Source organism: Passer montanus, unplaced genomic scaffold, assembly GCF_014805655.1.
Source record: "Passer montanus isolate IOZ18808 unplaced genomic scaffold, ASM1480565v1 scaffold2, whole genome shotgun sequence".
Classification (NCBI taxonomy): Eukaryota; Metazoa; Chordata; class Aves; order Passeriformes; family Passeridae; genus Passer; species Passer montanus.
The window spans coordinates 15,602,640-15,622,151 of record NW_024366591.1 but is presented as its reverse complement, the minus strand read 5'-3'; the positions used below and the strand labels follow the sequence as shown (position 1 = coordinate 15,622,151).

The following is a 19,512-nucleotide window of genomic DNA, read 5'->3' as shown; positions in this document are numbered from 1 at the left end:
ATCCATTATTTTTCTCTGGAATTAACAAAAAATCCCATTCTTAAGTACAAAAGCAATGTGACAAGCAGCATAGCATTTTCAAAAGCCTTCAGTGGGCTACAGCCCATAGCAGTAAGCAATGAGCTTGCTGTAGGTTGTCAGTTCTCAGGATTAAGTGCAGCTTTGGCCCCAGTCATAGAAGCACTCTTGACAGCTGAACTAGCATATGCTGATGACACCTCCCTGAAAACTGACTTTCTTTTAATAGGGCAGAATCATGTTTTTATTAATTCCAGCTTCTAAACATCCAGTCCTCATCATGAGGACTTCATAATATAATACAATATTTAAGAAAAAATATTATAATAATGTAAAAAATGTATAGGTATGTTTTTATTTATTGCTATTATTATTAACCTTCTACAAGAATGTCCTACCTGTATCTGGGCCTCTGCATCCCTAATAGATATATTCAGGGAGCTGACTGTGGATCCTGAACGGGGTCTCTTCTCTTGTCTCAGGATCTCTGGACCAGCACTGAATGAATGCCTCATTTGACCTTGATCTAGAAGATGTTGAGGCCGCTGGAGTACAGGTGAGTCTGGCCCTCTTGAACCCAGGAGTTCCCCTTTCTTTTCCACTTTGACCTCTTTGGTGAAGGATGTCATGGCCTGTTGCTGCTTTCTCTTCTTGTATTCTGTCATAAACTTGGAGATGGTTTTGTCAGTAGCTATGGTGTAGATTTTGTTACCAGCACTCTCCCACCATTCTTTTTTCTTGGTTTGCTCTTTTTTTTCTGGTTTAGGACTCAGGGGAGGGGGTAGCAGCAATATTTCTCCACTCCCTCCTCGAGGTGTCAAGCTGTCTCCCAGCTGGTCCCTGATTTGGCTTCGGTCATCTTCTGATGGTGTGTCCTTTCCAGACAGCCCTCCAGTTGATGGCGTGGAGGTCTCTGAGTGAAAAGATGGCAAAATGAAGAAAGAGTCACCTTTGAACACTGGAGGCTCCTCTACATTGTTCTCCAGGTCCAGGTGCATTTGGATGTAGTTGTTGCACAGTTCCATGCAGAGCTTGTGAAGCCGCTTGATCAGCCAGCCCCAGTCTGCATTGCTGACCGGCTGGACGCTCAGAGATGGGATTCGGGCCCTCCACTGCCTCTTCTCCTTCCCTCGGGGGGGACTGACCTGGGCAGTTTCTTCAAAAATGTCTTCATCTTCTGAAGAACACTGCTGTGATGAGTCTGTGCTTCTCTCATCATCTTCAAAGAGGATCTTTTTCACTTGCTCTGCAGTGATGTTCTCCTGGTTTGTCAGGATTGCACAAACCAAGGCATGGAAGTAGATGTTGAAGCTCATTGCTGACTGGCGATAAAGGTTGGCAGCTCCACCAATGCCAGACACTTTTTTCAACAAACACTTCAGCCCAGGTCTGGTGTCAAACTCTCTGGCTGTTCTGTAGGAGTCTAGGAGTAGGTCAAAGATGACAGCCAGGTTTTGCATGGAGATGTACCTGAGAAAACCAGCCAACTTGTTTTCTGGTACTTGTATTGCCATTTTCTCCTCCAAGTTAGAAGGGCCTTTCACAAATTCTTCCAGTAAGATGTCATATAAATTCTGGAGCAGTACTTGGTGGGACAGCAAGCTCACCACTATTGTCCTGAAAGGAATACTTGGTAAACCAAGCATGGAAGGAAAAAAATCACAGAATATTAAAATGGTGCATTGTGGTTGTACTAAGAATAAAAGCACACTCAGATATTTCAGCCTGCTATCTCTGAGGAATTTATTAACACACAAATTATTCTTCCACCAACATGTCAGACAACCTTTATTTTGCCATGAAAAATTGGGGCCAAAACTAGTCTACTACTCAGTTTCCATTTTCACTAATGCCCAGGAGTACTTCTTAAAAATAAACCATGAAGAGGTATCCAACCAATAAAGAAACATGTACAGAAACATCAGCAGTGCAATGCAGCATGCAAAGAAGCTGAAGTCTGGCTGAAGGCACATTTCACTGCTTGCTCTTAAGACTTCAGCTTGAACACTGAGAGCCTAGCATGGACATATCTATTCCTAACCTGTTCCTCACATATGATATTGGGTGATTCTTAGCTGTGCTCCTGTTAGAGAGATGCTGGGAGTTGTTTTAGCCCTCACTGATCTTTGATTTGCACAGGGGACACAGGAATGGCAAATGCCTCTGACCAAAGTTTTCAGGTCATTCACCAGTAAATAACACTGAGAGGCTTACAGGCAAGCAAGGCTTGGAAAAAAGACAGGATTGTTGTTTGGTATCTCATGGATTTCAAATTATAAACCTATCTTAAGGTCTTTATGTAAGATTACAGGGCAATGTTCTAAATGAAACTGATGCACATAATAATACTTGGTTTGATGTGATGGGTCAAGTTTTGATTAGCACAGCTATCAAGTAAAGAAGGGATTTTTCAGTTTTCTTCCAATACTGAAGTTTTAAGTCTAATTCAAAGCAAATCTTCACATAACATGAGAAGTTCAGTTGTAGATCTTTGACTTTTTTGTTGCAAAAAATGTCAAAAGTGTTTGGGAATACCAAGACAAAAAGCCAATTTATTTTTTTTTTTTGAGAAATTCTATCAAAACCAAGTTTTGAGAATACAACATTTCAAAAAAAGTTCAGGCAAAACTGTTATTCAGTTACATTCCCTGTGTCACTTTGCCTACCATAACACAGCTGATACCTCAGTAAAATTTAGTAGTCTTATTTTATTTGACAGTGATAAAATGTTAATGATTAGCACATACAGTTGAGCTCTTTATGGGAAAGTAGTTTTATTCTGTAAAAATCATTAGAGGCTCTGACTCAAAAAAGCTCTTAAGAGCATGTAAAAAGTTAAATGAGAGCTTGCAGTGATTTCAAGCAATTAATCCTGTTCCAAAAGCAGGGTCAGGAATGAAGGAGATCTGCTTTCCTTGTAATAGCCAAAAAAGCAATTTACAAGGACAGTGTAAAGTACTGCTCAATCCCAAAAGAAACTGGTAGAGAACTACAGGTGAAAACACAATGCCAAAGCTGGTTAAGGATAGTATTTTCTTACTCTGTCCAAAGTCTCAAAGTGAAATATATGATTACTTTTCATGAAGAAGAAAAGCTCCCTTACCCCAGCTTCCTGTGAAACGATGCAGCATTAAGGAAACAAAACCAAAAGGGAGAAGTGAAACCCTGCTAAGGTTAAAGCAAAACTTTTGGAAAGGCCACATTTACTATCATGCATGACTGCCATATTACTGCACTGCTGTAGCAAATAATATGAAAACAGTGGCACAGTTAACTTGTGAGCTGTGTTTTGGTGAAAAAAGGAGCATTGCTGGGATAACACTTGGCTATGGGCATTTACACCTTTAGCAGCTGGTTGTACAAAGCGCAGTGTGAGAGCATTCAGAGTTTGCATTAATTGCAAGCTTTATTTATCTGTTTAAAGACAAGCAAGACCCTTGCTACCCTTACAATCACAGACTGTTAGACTGCATGGCCTCAGGTGCTATGAGAGGTGAATATTGCAGTCTTTTGCTTTGCATTCATAGTAAGAAGAAGAATGACCTGCTAGCCTTTGGATAAAGTAGATATTTTCCCGTATTAAGGTATGATTTAACCTGTGGCCTCAAGCTTTCTTTGTCTCTGTGCAGGACCCTGTTCTCTGATGGTGAGGCAACAGAGCACCTGCTATCAGGGGAAAACTTCTGTACAGCAGTGTAAGAATGGAGACATCTTGCATGGTCTTTCTTCCTGTCCATCCAAAGAAGGACCATCACATTCTGGCTCCTTGCTGCAAGCAATAGTTTAGATTTGAATGGTGTAAAACCATGTTTGGTATCTCATAAAAGACAATTTCATGCCATTACATACCTTGCAATACAAACACAAACCCTGAATGCAGAATTCTGATTCTTGGCCCAAATGATGGTACAGCAGTTGTTTAAACAACCACGTGCAAGCAAAAGGAAATATTCTTTCACAGGATCAGACTGTAGTGCAAACAGATGAGATTCTCATGTGGTTACATAACAGAAAGACTTCCACAAAAATAATGTGCCAAGCAAAAAAAAAAACACGTTCCCTAGCTCAATGTTGACAGCTTTGCAGTTTTGGATGTGGTCTTTTCAGTTTATAATGCCCCAGCACTTTTTCTACCTTCTTAACCAAGTAATACTGAATTTAAAAGACCCTTAGTGAAGCAGACATTGCATTTGCTAGCTATCACTAAAACTGCAACAGTGTCACAAAACCTAATTTGATCAGTGCATTCATTTTTGTTGATGAGCCCTATGGAGAGGTATGATTTACCAGGCTCAGTTCACATCTCTTCCTGTTCAGCAGTATTTTTATTTTGCTTTTAGTGACACAGTGTCTTCCTTGTAAGATATTTTACCTTCTCTGGTTATGCCCATTTGGTTTCTTATCTGGTGGCAGGTCAATGATGAGCACACATGACTGGGCATGTTCAAACCCTTCCTTGTTGCTAGGGGTTTTGGGGGAGCACTGAGTCTCCAGCATGAAGACCTAGAAAGCAACAAGTTACATAAAACAATCAGTTTAGCACTTGCAGTGGGTCTGGGGTGGGTGAGGAGCTGGGAATAGGATTTCCTGCAGTGTGAAATATCTGTCATTCTGAATAATTTTACAGTGATAGAGAGAAAGCAAGGTGTCCCCCCAGACAGACCTTTCCTGGAGTATGCTACTTTGGCAAAACAGCAATGGGCTGCCTCCAGACATCCAGCGGGGTGCAGGGCAAAGGACAGACATATTTTTCTTTGAACCTGTATAAGGCATAACACCAAATGCCAAACCAAGCTTTCTGCTCTATCTGAAAGTGCCATGTAGAGTGGAGACAAGGACCTGTCTGCACAGTTAGCCAGTTGCACCTAGAAAGGTTGGTTGTTGGAAGGATTATTTTCAGCCATGAAGATACAACAGACACCTAATATACAACCCTGTGGGGATGTGTTGTTATTTAACCACAGACAGCAGCTAAATACCAAGCAGCCACAAACTTACCACACCCCACACCCCATCCTTCTCAAGGATGGGAAGGGGAATCAGGGAAAAAAAGATAAACCCCATGGGTTGATATAAGAGTTGTTTAATAATTTAAATAAAATATAGTAGTATCAACTACCACCACCACACAAGCGGAGGCAACAAAAAAAAACCCCCCAAAAAACAACAACAAAAAAACAACAAAAAACCCAACAAAAACAACAACAACAACAACAAAAAAGGGAAATAAAACTTGTACAGTACAGTTGCTCATCACCCAATGACTCATGCCCAGCCTGTTCCTGAGCAGCCCCTGCCAGACAACTCCCCTCATTTACACACTGAGCATGACACTCTGTGGTATGGGATATCCCTCTGGCCAGTCTCCATCAGCTGTCCTGGCCATGCTCCCCCAAGGCTTCTCAAGCCCTCATTACTGGCAGAGGATGGAAAACTGAATGGTCCTTGACCTAGTGTAAGCACTATTCAGCAACAACTAGAACATCAGTGTGTTATCAACATTATTCTCATACTAAATTCAAACCACAACACTGTACTAACTACTAGGAAGAAAATTAACTCTATCCTAACCAAAATCAGTTCAGTGGGAAACAGGGAAACAACTCTCAATTGCTGTGGCTTTCTTTTGTAGCTTCATTGTTGTAGCAAATCCTCACTGTGGAGGACTCAGGGAGTGTCACTGATAGTGTCTACAAGAAAAGTATTAATGTTACATACCCTGCTTTCTTGACCTCTGCATCTTTAAAACTTAATTTAAAACACATTTTCTATTCAAACAACGTCTGCCACTACCACATTATTTGTGATCACCAGTGCTGGTCTGTGCGTCTCAGATTTTCTAGCAGCATCAGAGTATGATTTATCAAGTCAGAAATTGACACCAAACATCTGCTGGCTGTTTTAATCTGTCTGCTTTCCCAGGCTGAAACTGTCATATGGTATTTACAGTTTTATGGTACCCTGCAGGTCATTAAGTTCAGTACGTTGTATTTCAAAGAACTTGTTTCATAGAACCACTTTCATAGAATGAATAATGTTCATTGTAGTGAAAAGAACCCTAAAAAGGTTCCAAGTTTGCTCTGCTGATTCTCATTAGGAGTTAGTGACTAATTTGTTAAATGTCAGCATTATCCTCTAGTTCTCAGTAACGTTTTTTCTCCTTTGTAATATATATCTAGGCATTTATAGAGAAAAATGCTTGGATAGCTTAATCAAATCTTGTTTTCCTATATTCATATCACCGTCTCTGTTCTAGTGCAATTTTTATCCTTTGAATTTATCATTCTTCAAAAAAGTATTCAGAAACCTATGTGACATTCTTGATGAGGATTCACGGTGACACTACTATTTTCCTTTCTCTATCAGAAACATCTCCACTGATGTATGCTATCCTGGCAATTTTAGAAATTACATTACACAGTAGGCTCATTGTCAGTCCTCTCTAGATACCCATGCATTTTTTCCCACCCTAGGCATTTCAAATTCCTGTTTACAGGGTGACAGTTCTGAGGTTTTTGTTTTGTTTTTCCTAGTGTTTGTTAACTTTTCTGAATACTACTATAAGACAATTGAATTATCCTGGTGATGATGAAGTCTTTGCCTGTAGGATTTGTGAGGAAGATGGTGGAAAAAATATACCTTCATAAAGAAAAGCTCCAAGTTTAAAAGGTTTTCTGACTTGCCCTGAAATATCTGTCAGTACCTGCTGTGCCATGGCTCTGATCCTCCAGTACTCAGCTTCAGCACTTGGTGAGAGGGAGGGGGCTGCCACCTTCACTTCACAGGCATCTCCACTGAAGCTTTCAGTGCCACTGTGGAAATAGCCCAACAGGTTCTATAGAGAGACACAACATCAGAATTTCACTGTGTGGTTAACAAATGACTGTAGCCATGTCCAGCCTGTTTGTGGGAAATACAAGATTCAGTGACCTTTGCCATTCCCACCAGCTGGTCACCTTCCATCTAGAATTAATATATCCAATGTAAAGGCAGCTTTTTACAGATGCTGGTCTGCCAAGACTTCACTGGATTTTTTGTTTACAAAATAGACGTTTCAAAATGAATTGAAAACTAGTCTATAAGGAGCATGCAGCTGAAGCAAAGCAACATTGTCTTCTACCTATTTTGTAAATCCAGAGGAAGAAATAGATCAAAAGGGAAATTTTCACCTATTGAACTCTTCTGATTTCATACTGGCAAGGCAATTTAAAATAAGTCTGAACTGAAAGCTACTAGTGTGGTCTATATACATTTAGAAAAATTGATTTCAATCTCCACTGTTGATCCAACATGTTTAATTGTGAATTGACAGATTAACAACTTGTCAAAAGTTAGTGCATCCACTGTGTGATTACATTTTGACTGACAGCAAAATGACAGTTTTACCTTTACTGGCTCCAGAGTGGCAGAGAATGCATCCTGCAAGGCACAACATGCAAGCCTCCACATCTCTTCAGTAAAAACAGGCCCTGCTGTCACCAACACATACCTGCAAGGACACAGGAAAATGTTACCACATTTGAGAAGGAACTAGACAATTCTTACTCCTAAAGGGGTAAGGTTGAAAATCCCCATCTTTGGAAGTGTCCAAAGCCAAGCTGGATGGGGCTTTCAGCAACTTGGTCTAGTCTCTGTCCATGGCAGGGGAGTTGAGACAAAGTGATCTTTAAGGTCCCTTCCAACCCAAACCATTCTATGAATCAATGAAAACAGAACAAAAGGCTTACTCAGTTGCTAGCTAATGTTATCAATCTCCTCAGTTGTTACCCTGACCTATTTTTGTAATTACACTATAGTTTTGACTTTTTTTTCTCCTTTGCTTTTCCTCTTTAAGTAGACATCTTTCCACACTATGTAACTGTATAAATGCAGTGCTTATTTTGATTATGACTGTAATAACCTGAAGACTGAGAAAGGTGCTAATTACCTCTAAAGACCTGTGAATGCCAGGAGAAGACCCTTTTTCTTCAGGATCAATTATTGACTAACTACATATAAGTAATGTGCAAGTGCTTTTTTTGAGAGTCATACACATTATGTGTATGACTCTCAAAATTTACACCATTTCCGTGTAAATAACAAACTGGGTGACAGCCTCTTGTCAGCTCTGACACGAACCTAAAGATTTATTTGCTGCAGTGTGGTATTTCTGTTTACAGCAGGAGAGTAACAGGCAGAGTCACTTCAGAACAGGTTCTGAAGCACATTGATAAAACAGTAAGAAAAGGTTAGTAAGTCTAAAATCCATTATTCCATTAAAAAGACCTAAGACATACTGTAGACTTCTTTTGAGATGTTGACCAACTTATCAGTCCACAAGTCCTTCAAAGACATAGACATCTTTTTTGAATGTGCTAAGAGTGAACAGATTGGGTTACCTGATACAGGAGCAGCCCACTCTGGAAATAATTTCTGTTGGTTCTGCTACACAGGCTACCAGTAACTTGAAAAGATCTTTCAACATAGTGTTGATCATATTTTCATAACCAATATCTATAAGGAAAAAACACAGACTGGTTTTAACATCATTGTCTTTTCATTATAATTAGAGATAAACAGTCTTGCTACACTTACTGCTATTCAGAGAATTTGCAAAACCAAATGCTTTTTATGCAGCCATAGAAACACGCATCACATCAAGCTGAAAGAACAGTCCTTTTAAAGTTAACAACATAAAATGTCTGGGCTGAAGTGGTACAGGAGAAATTATCTTAGATCCTGTTTCTGATATTCTAGTTCCTTATGACCAAAGTCTTTGTATTTTCTTTTGAGAATATACTAAAGATTATCTAAAGATTATGATCTTTTAATTTTGAAGATAGCCCTGCTCTAAGAAGGAGCCTGGTCTAAATAACTTCCATAAGTGTCTTACAATTTTTTTCCCCATAATTCTAAACCCTATAAAGCAAAAAAAAAAAAAAAAAAATTAACTCTCTTCCTATTTTATGCTTGAGCAACCAAAAAATCAATGAAACCACCTCCTCAAGTAGCTATTCAGCAATATGTCACTGATGACAGTAGACATGACATTACAATGACATACCTGAGTGTATGAAATTCTGAATATGCTCCACTACAAGTTCACTGGAAAGGCCAATGGCATGCTTGAAATTAGAAGATGCCACATCCCAGTAAGAGTGGTCACCATGACTGCGATGGAGCCAAAGAGACATCGTGGGAAGAAGAAGATGTACAACTGCATAAATGCCAAATCCTGGTCCTTAAAATAAACACAATAATGGTTGTATATACTTGCTTACAAAGCCTACGTGCTCAGTAAATTTGCTAACTTGTTCCAAGCTGAAGCCTGAGGTAATGATGAAGTAAAGAGGTTCTGAAACTTTTTTGTGAGATGAGAGTGGCAAAATTTGGATGTAGTTATGAGGTACATTTAGCCAACTGTTTACCTGCAGTCTTTCCCAGCAGATCTGCAGGATTATGTAATTTTCTCTTCCATTTGCTAGACATGAAGCAAACATTTTCTGTGGCTAGGACATCGATAGAGCACCACACCTCTTTATTGTGCAATGAATTTAAGCATATGTTCAATATGCTCTTACAAGATGCCTTTGTCAACAGAATGATGGACTAAGTGGAACAATTTATCAGCTCTGAGAAAATCCCTTTGTGGCAGAAAATGCCTCTGTGCAGCTTTAACACAAGTAACATACTTTACAGAAATGGCTTAGGAGTCTACAACGTTTGGTTAGGACTCCACTAGCTCACATTTTATCAGGCCCTTTCATTACCAGGTGTCTTGGCAACATCCCTCAGCAACTCAAAGAGCAGATCCAAAGTAGGAGGCTGGTGCTGACGGGGACAGTTGGATATAGCAGTTGTTAATTCTTCCAGCAGAATAATCCAGACATTGATAAGGCCTACAAGAAAACAAAGAAAGATTAAAAACCATGAATAAGATTTTGCTCGACACAGGTGAAACTTGCCCTCAGAAGTTATGTAAATGAATAAATTAAGTAACTCAAAGATCATGGTTCTTGCATGTTTACTGTTGCCATGTAATGGTTGTGGCCAATTGTCATTTTTGAAAAGATGGTTTCCTTTTCCCTCCCTTTTTATCAAGTTTGTGTTTTGTCCCATCCTTCCTCATCAATACACACCTTATTCCTACTAGCTCAGTCTCTTTAACCTTGTGTAAAACATCCCACAAAAATATATAAATAAAACCTCATCTCATTACCATTGTAAATGCTGTACAGAATTGCTTGTATTCCCTTAGATTATGCTTTAAAGTAAGGCTCCTGAGAAGACCAGCCATAATTTAACTGGCTCTATTTGGTACTCAGGACTGAAAAGTAAAAATGTCTCATGAGGTATGATTAGGCTGCCTCATGTCATCTTTAGAAGCTGAAGAGGTCACAGAGCTGGACAATTGCCAGAACAGCAGAGAGAACACAGGTGAGCTCTCATCTACACTGGCAAGCAGGCATCCCCTAAGAGATTACAGGATACAACTAGTATTCAATACTATTTTGAAGATGGTTAGGAATCACTGCCCTTTAAGTTTTCACAGATCCCTTAAGTATCTCCTAGTTCCCCATGATAACATGAACAACTAAAGGGATCTTGCACATTACACTCTTAAGTCACCTTAAAAGACTATGGGTTTATTAGGCTAAAATGGATTTTACTGTGGTTCACTAATAAGTTCCTGTTCTCTGCCAGTGGTAGCTATGCTGATGTAGTCTGTATCTTAATGATGCTTGCTAGCTAATTATGTTCTAAAAGCAAAACAAAAGGTAACTTTTTTTTAAGATTTGCTGAGCTTGCAGACTGCAAGAATCTTCCTGAGAAACAAGGAAAAAACAGTGAAATCATTGCTTTGTAACTGGGTTGAGGATTCATTTATTCACACTAATTTCAGAAGGCAGTGCTGTTCCCTGTTTTGAGTCAGTTAGACTTTAATGACACTTCTGGATAAGGAAACAGCATAAGTGACTCAGAGAGAAATATGGACATTTTCCAGTCTGGGAGAACTGAGTATCTCTAAAACACCCTCTCGAAGAGTCCAGCATGAAATCAAACACAGTATGAAAATATACTGCAAATATGCCAAAGTAGGTTAAAACATTTTGCCTCATCCTGCTACTTTGAGCACTAGAGTGCCAGGTGAAGCTGCCTTGTGTCTTTGTAAAGTAAATTTGCCCAGCAACAATCTAACACCATTTCCGTGTAAATAACAAACTGGGTGACAGCCTCTTGTCAGCTCTGACAAGAACCTAAAGATTTATTTGCTGCAGTGTGGTATTTCTGTTTACAGCAGGAGAGTAACAGGCAGAGTCACTTCAGAACAGTAGGCACCTGAGGTGGGGAGACCCTAGGTCAAGTTCCAAGTCTGAGTCAAAGCAGAGGCTTCAATGACTTGCATCTCCTACATCCCAGGTGAATATCCTAAAATCCCCTCAAAGAGAAAAACCAAACCAAATCCAGCACAGAAAGAAGTAAAAGGTTGTTTTGTGAAAAAATAGGACTTGTGACTTTCTGGTTTCAGAGAACAGCTTTTCATTCCTTCATCCAGGGTAGCAGGAACAGGACAATCCATGTGCTGAAATATCGCCAGCCGGGGGCTACGTACAAATCACAAACGGGACGGGAGTGCTAGGAACGTGTCTTGAGCCGTTCTATTTTCTAGCATCAGTCTCATTACATGGTTATGACAAAGGCCAGTCTGGTGAGGCACATGAATGAAATGCATAGGATTCAGCCTGCTTTCTGCCAGATTACAGCTGATCTTTACAGAGGCAGTCTGGTTGGAACAGCTCAGTAGTCTACATATTCAGAAATGACTGTGAAGCAAGGGGTTAAGTTAGAAATGCAGCTAGTAAGATGAAGGCCATATATTTTGACTAAGGGCTTAACAAAGAGATTAGGAAAAGAGTAATTATTACCAGATGGGGATAATTGAAGTGAAGACAATATATCATGTATTTGACTTGGAGGTATTCTTAGAAATGACAGAGAATATATGAAGTATTGTAAAAGGGTAGGAACCATAAATACACCTGGCTTCTAACAATGACTGGGCTCAGGAGAGGGAGTTTGGAGCATGACCAAGGGGTCACAAAGTCCTGGCAACCAGATAAAGCTGAAGAATTTACCATGAGGAAGACCTCTTACTTCATCTTCAGAAGTCCACTGACCCATTTCAAAGCCCACTGACCCAATTCGAGAAGGTGACTGCGCAGCCGTAATGAACATTCAGCTCATTGAATACCAAGCGGGAGCAGGTGATGCATATGTATAGGCATCTCAGATGTCTTTATGAATATGTAGAGCTTTTGTAGATATATGGAGAAGCTACAGTTTTGGAAATTCGCACATGCCTTTGGAGGACTACCTCCCAGTGTGCCCAGCGAGCTGAATAAACATGCCACTTTTCAACTTTAATTAGAGTCTTCTGTCTGCACCATTTTGGCAACTGCAGCAGGACTCCTCTGTTTACTGCGAGACCAGGCTGGGCTGTGGACACCTCTAGGTGCCACTGGGATATTCCTGGAGGGACCTCCACTCCCCGTCTGCTCATTGCAGGGACAGACAAGTCTGCTGGCATTACAGACAAAGGGTATGTTTATAATTACAGAAATTAGTCTCTAAGTTGTACGTACGTGTGGCTGAGGGGGCAGTTGATAAGTCACAGGGAGGCCCTGTGTAACACAGGCCCATAGGTTTGCTTGCAAGCATTGAAGGGTTTGGTTGCTGACTAAAGGGTAACTTGGAGACCAGCTAGCAGTTCTGGGGGTGAACTGGGCAAATTCCTGTGTATTGCTGCTATTCTTTTATTTGCTGCTATTTTTGACTGTGTCTGGACTGTGTCAGTGTGTGTGCATTTGATGAAATACATGAGCTGTGATTTTTGTCATTGGAAATCGTAGTTGTCACTGTTTTTGAGGGATATTGTGCATTTTCGAGGTAATACTATTATCTTGTGTTAAAAGGTAGAGTTGCAATGAGCTGGTAACTCTTTACTTCATTTCTAAGAAAACACTGCTATCTTGTGTCGAAAGTTATAGTCACAACTAGTTGGTTTTTTTACTTGGTGTTTTGGTTTTTGTATTTACTGTGATGTTTGTTTATTTTTAACAAATTGTTACAGGTGGCTGGCGAAGTTTGGGCTCAAGCTGCAAAGACTTGACTGTCCAGAGAGGCACGCTGTAAGTGGCTTGGGCTTGAACCAGATGAGTTCTGGGCTATAGGAGGAGACTGGGCTGTTATAAATAGCAGGATAGAAAGACAGAAAGGGTGTTTTTAGGGGACAGATATTCAAGCTGAATGAACTGTTATTTAGCTTTTGATTGGGAGCTACCCCCAGCGGAGGATTAGCTCAGAAATCTGTGGAGGTAGAAAAGACCAGGATTAACTCCTTTCTTTTTGTGTAATCTGACAATTTTCTGTTGGGTACCTGGGGGACACTCGGCTTGTGTCCTTCTTCATTGCAAGAGCTGCAATAGAAGGTGGTATTGTTTATCTTATAGGCAGAGACCTGTGTGCCCCAAATATTTCCCGGAATCAGAATGCCCACAGTACTATAACTGGGAGGGAGCACATACTGAATGTGAGATAGTGAATTTAGTCTGCGGAAAAGGTTGTCCTGAGAATTTAGATATTTTTAAAGAAGATGGGGAACAGTGCAAAATGAGTTGGAGGATAATCCCCGTGGTTTAGTTCTGATATCTGATACAGGGTTGTGTTTGTGGAATTGCTGCCTGTAGTGAGAGCAGTATTTTGTGTAAGATTAATTACAGTGTGGAATTTGTGTAGAAGGCTGCTATTATTTCTGCCAAGGGACAGACAAGGACAATTTATGGGCAAAAGGTCAATTGAGACCTAGGGCTAGAGAAGCCTCTGTAGAGTGCTGGTGTGGTTTTGAGATTTGTGTGCAGTTTTGGTACATTTTCCCCCCTGAGAAGAGGAAAGGGGAGGTGTGGTGAGTGAACACAGTGAAGTGTGTATGGCTCTCTGGGATCTCTAGGGGCTCTCTGTTTTAACCATGGCTAGGAGAATTAAAGGAATCCCTCTCACACAGTGGTTCGGACTTGATCCATGGGAATTTGTTACTCCAGTGAATCATGGAATAGCTAGAAGAAACTAATGGGTTTACCCAGAAGGATTACATAAGACTTCTGGTGGCCATTGACTGTCGTTAGATTGGAATTTCCTACAATAGAGAATTTAGAACTTCATGAAGGAATCCATGGAATAGCTTGCCTCTGTGGATGTTTCTCTGCAGCCCTGGTTCATTTAGAAGTTGGCATTGTGTGTGGGTGTTATTGCACTCTAATATTTGTGCAGGATGATACTACTGTTATTCTGCAAGACAGCAAAGTGAGCGTGCCCTGTGTCAGTGGAAAAAATGCCTTAATCGAGGTGATTTTGAACCAGAGATTTTAAAGTTGGTGTGTTCAAAGTCACACTTTGTACCTGAAGATTGGATTTTGTGGGAAGAAAACTGGGAAAAGAATGTGAGATTTTGTGAAACAAAGTTTAGGTAGAGTGAGTGAGAAATAAGTAGCTGAGGTGTCCTATGAATGGAAATAGAAGTCAGAGGAGACTGAGCTTGGTAGAGATTGCTTGCCCGAAGGGCTGCCCTTGTGAACCCTGGGTTTGCTTCTGCTGCATTTAGTTGAAGAGCTGTGGTACAGACAGACATTTAGGTGGAGGAGACTGAGAGAGTCACTTTGTCCTTTGTGTTATTCTAAGGAGACAAAGGGCACTCAGAGAGCTATGAAGATTTTATTGGCAACCAGTCGTGAGGGCCACAGAAGTAACAGGTTGTTTGAATCATTGGAGAAGGGGGTTTCAGTTAATTTAGGGAAGCCAGCAGAAGTAATTAGAACTAAGTGTGCGCAGCCTATTTTTATACCCCAAGACTTTCAAATGAAGGAAAAGACTTGGGATAAAGCAAAGAAGCACTGGGAAAAGAAAAATGGGAACTAACCAGAGTAAAGAAATTTCTAAGGCTAGTCCTTTGGGTTGTATTTTGGCACACTGGAAAGAATTGGTGGCCTATGGAGGAACTGAAAAGAAAAGGAATTTAATACGATTTTGTAACCAATGATGGCCACTTTATAGGCTACAAGGAGATGTTAGATGGCCACCATCTGGAACCTTAGACTATGACACTATTGCAGATGATGTTATTTTTAAGAAGGGAACAGAACTGGGAGGAAGTAACATATGCTGAATGTTCTTTACTCTCTGGAATCACTACTGAGACTGAGAATGGGAAATACAATCAGGAAAGATGGGCCACTACACAAGAAGGGAATGGAAAGCTTGCAGTCCCCTCCTATTTGTTTTGGTCACTAGTAAAAGAGGAGCATCAGAAATAGATGCTTTGTATAATAATTTAAAATACAGGACTGTAGCCAGAAATGTACAAGGTACAGTTATTCAAGTGACCTGACAATGTAGTCTTTGCCTCCAAACTAATCCAAAAATAATGCCAAACCAAAACTTAGACAAATTGGAAGAGCCTATGGGCCTGGGCATCAGTGGCAAACTGATTTTTCAGAACTTCCCAGGAAAGGGGGGTATCAATATTTATTTGTATTGACAGATACCTTTTCAGGATAGCTGATTTCTTCCTACAAGAACTGCCAAGGTGCGAGAGGTAACTAAAGTATTGTTACAAGAGATAATACCATGCTTTGGGGCCCCAGCCACAGTATCTTCAGATAGAGGGCCACACTTGATTTCAAAAATTGTACAGCAAATTAGCTGCCAATTCGGCATAGACTGGGAGCGTCATATTCCATATCATCCCCAATCAAGTGGCCAAGCGGAAAAATTGAATCATTTAATCAAGCAACAAATTATAAGGCTAGAGCAAGAAGAAAAATTATGTTGTCCCCAGGCTCTTCCATCAGCATTACTGCGAATCCAGACTAAAACAAGGACAAAAGAAAAATTATGTCCTTTTGAGATATTATATGGAAGGCCATATGGGGTACAAGAGGGAACATCAACCCAAGTAGGGAAAGAAACCCTACATAGCTACATGATGGCCCTAAACAAACAACTCACAGAAATTGAGAAGCATGTGGCTGGGGTTCAGAGCAGGGAATTAGGTGAACCAGTACATGACATACAGCCTGGAGATTATGTATATGTCTTTTGCAGAGAAAATTCTGGACCCACAGTGGGAAGGACCACTCCAAGTGCTTCTCACCACTTTTACTGCAATCAAGGTCAAGGAACAGAACGTCTGGATCCACCATACACGAGTGAAAAAGCATCCAGGAGGTGTTTGGAAAGTTACACCAGATGATAATGAACTGAAATTAAAGCTTATGTGGGGAAATGAGTAGATTGTAAGAAGAAATATTAATCTAGTTTGTATTTATAATGACTTTGTTTCAAAGAATGGCAAGTACAATTTGCAAAGTTGTGGCCTTCGCTATCATAGCTATGACCATATCCGAAGTTAATGCAGTACCACGTGTGTACAATGCAACTGATATATACACTTGTCGAGGAACAGCTTACGACTCTTACACCCGTAAAGCTCTGTCAAAAATGCTGAGAGTCACAAATGCAGCTGTCTGGGAAGGGAGAAATGTCTGGGGATGTGAATATGCGTTCGTTCAGGATGGCTTCCATGAATTCGACCAAGAACCTATGGAACTCATCCGGATTAGCCCTGAATGTTGTGACAAATGCTTAAGCAAATGTCCTGAATTCCGACTCCGAATAGAAGGATGTGCAGACAAGAATGAGAGAATTGACTATAACATAACTCAAGTCTGTGTTGTTCCTTGGAAGCATAGAATTAGAACAACTAGAAAAACCAATTAGCCTCTACCAAGACAGACTGCCCATACTCAGACTACACTCATCCAACCCTAAAAGAGACAATTTGACCTATAGTTACCAAAATTGGAACATATACTATTAAAAAGACTGGAATCCAAAGGCTACTGCTTAATCCAGAATAGTCCCTGAAGCAAGCAGAAATGGCAATGCAGGTAAATGCTTCTGCCATTAGACTGGAGTGTACCCCATTTTTTAAGACCTCTTTTATGGATGACCACTTGGTTACAGAAGCGTATATCACATACACTCAGAAGAAAAAGAGATTTGACTGGATTATTAAGAACAGGACTGGGGGTTTTGAATACAATGGATTCAGAGGTATTAATGAACAAATTAACTGCAGCTGGTAGTGAGACAATTAAGTTACAACAGCCATTAAATCTCCTTTATTAGCTTTAGGTATCACCCAGTGGAAACTGTCCAAGATATTACCAGAATGGGAAAATACAGAAGAACAGGACCATGAATTGATAATCAACACTTTGGGTAGAGCTACTGAGATTATTTCTTTTGCTCTTAGGTGTGTACAAGCACACTTGTGGATGCAGTCAGTGGCTGCCTCAGTTATTAAAGAAAGTGGAGAACACACCTTTCCTGCTGAGATCTGCAAAATTGTTTGGGATAATTCTTATGACTTAGAAAGAGAACTTCAGTCTTGGTGGGTTTTGGTCAGTTTTGCCTATGATCCTGTCACAAGTGTAGTGACTGCTTTTGTTTTGACTATACATAATGCATCAGCGGATTTAATATACCCAGTAGTCGCTTTAAGGTTGAATCATGAAAGAACTGTACTGTATCCTTCAGAACACAGAACATGGGCACAGAAAGCTGAAGGGAACTGTAAGACTACTAATATAGAGTCTTATGCCACGAGAAGACAATTAGGATTTATATGTGAAGGAAATATGAATAATGATCAAGACACTTGTCTGGATACAGAACAAAGCATTTGTCACATTGAGGTTCATTCAGTCAATCAGACAACCCTGCTTGTATATATAAGTCAAGGTTGTGCATGCCTCAGAACAGCATGCTCCACTATAGTGGTGGTGGAGCTCACCATAAATGAAACACCATTTAATCTGTGCATTTGTAACTTTGCCAGAATTTAAGGATGTGATTTCTCCTATCAGGCTGCTGTATCGCATCATTGTCTAAAGGCATATTTGACTACTGTGCAAGAAATATCACCTGTGCCTATAGGGATGAAGTTAACTTTAGTCAAACAGTTATTGAAAAATGAGGATCAAAAGGAAATTCTTGAATAAATTAAAATTATGGGAAAGAAGACCTGAATTACAATACATTATGACACAGAAACCATACTGAGAGTCTTGAAAAGGTTAGAGGAAGATATGTCTCACCATTAGTAGGATGTACTTTTTGGATGGTCACCAAAACCAATGGGTATACTTAATCCTTTAGTTCACCCAATTGTTGTTTTATTGATTTTAGTTGGCCTAAGGTTGATTTCGTCTGTTGTAATGCTTGTTTAGAATTTGAGAATGCTAAGATGAATAGCAATCTTAACTTCATTATCAAAAACATATGGCATGGTTTTAAGAGATTCTTATCACATGACTTGGTTAGAGGAAAAAGAATCTGTATATCAATAAAAGAATTTACTAACTTTGCAGACAAACGGGGGAATGAATCAAGGGGTTAAGTTAGACATGTAGCTAGTAAGATGAAGGCCATATATTTTGATTAAGAGCTTAACAAGGAGATTAAGAAAAGAGAAATTATTAATAATTTATAATAAATTATATAGATTAATATATAATAAATTAATAATTCCAGATGGGGATAATTTTGAAGCAAAGGCAATGTATCATGTATTTGACTTGCATGTATTCTTAGAAATGACAGAGAATATATGAAGTATTGTAAAAGGGTAGGAACCATAAATACACCTGGCTTCTAACAATGACTGGGCTCAGGAGAGGGAGTTTGGAGCATGACCAAGGGGTCACAAAGTCCTGGCAACCAGATAAAGCTGAAGAATTTACCATGAGGAAGACCTCTTACTTCATCTTCAGAAGTCCACTGACCCATTTCAAAGCCCACTGACCCAATTCGAGAAGGTGACTGCGCAGCCGTAATGAACATTCAGCTCATTGAATACCAAGCGGGAGCAGGTGATGCATATGTATAGGCATCTCAGATGTCTTTATGAATATGTAGAGCTTTTGTAGATATATGGAGAAGCTACAGTTTTGGAAATTCGCACATGCCTTTGGAGGACTACCTCCCAGTGTGCCCAGCGAGCTGAATAAACATGCCACTTTTCAACTTTAATTAGTTAAAGAGTCTTCTGTTCATGCACCAACTGTACTGCTGTGAAGGTCTCCTGAGCCCAGAAGCCATAAGGCTGCATTCCTCTACTGCTTGGCTCTGTATATTCTAGTTCATCCAACACCTGATTAATCCACAACCCATATAAACCATACAAATAATCAGGAGACAAATGCTGCTTGTTTTTTCTGGAGGTCATAGTGCTTTTTATGGACTTCAGAAATTCACTGTTTATTTCAACAGACCATGGGGCTTAAGTTTGGAAATATTTAAACAATTATTCTTTATCTTTGTAGACTGTAACTCAATACTGGTATTTTTTTTCCTGTTAAAGGCAGGCCTGCGAATACCAACTCTAGAAGATTTTCA

The 19,512-nt window shown here is 39.9% G+C and overlaps 1 protein-coding gene and 1 long non-coding RNA gene across 6 annotated transcripts in view; one reads left to right on the top strand and one right to left on the bottom strand.

Annotated features, from left to right (window-relative positions):
• Positions 1–1,034, top strand: part of LOC120501275 — a 38,015-nt gene extending 36,981 nt beyond the window's left edge. The window contains exons 2-3 of one of the 2 annotated variants that reach the window (XR_005627250.1): positions 501–574; positions 902–1,034. This is a non-coding gene — a long non-coding RNA (uncharacterized LOC120501275). Of the gene's footprint in view, positions 1–500; positions 575–784 lie in introns of both variants that reach the window. The other variant, XR_005627251.1, reaches the window with a different exon arrangement.
• The window catches only part of ARFGEF3 (ARFGEF family member 3), a 93,407-nt gene that overhangs the window by 7,385 nt on the left and 66,510 nt on the right, over positions 1–19,512 (bottom strand). For 3 of the 4 annotated variants that reach the window (XM_039707287.1, XM_039707286.1, XM_039707288.1), the window contains 8 exons: positions 9,768–9,896; positions 9,062–9,238; positions 8,397–8,511; positions 7,405–7,507; positions 6,722–6,853; positions 4,391–4,521; positions 3,122–3,130; positions 417–1,647 (listed from right to left, as the gene is read on the bottom strand). In XM_039707287.1, the coding sequence (XP_039563221.1) occupies positions 417–1,647; positions 3,122–3,130; positions 4,391–4,521; positions 6,722–6,853; positions 7,405–7,507; positions 8,397–8,511; positions 9,062–9,238; positions 9,768–9,896 (2,027 nt within the window). The remainder of the gene's footprint in view (positions 1–416; positions 1,648–3,121; positions 3,131–4,390; positions 4,522–6,721; positions 6,854–7,404; positions 7,508–8,396; positions 8,512–9,061; positions 9,239–9,767; positions 9,897–19,512) is intronic. The other variant, XM_039707289.1, reaches the window with a different exon arrangement.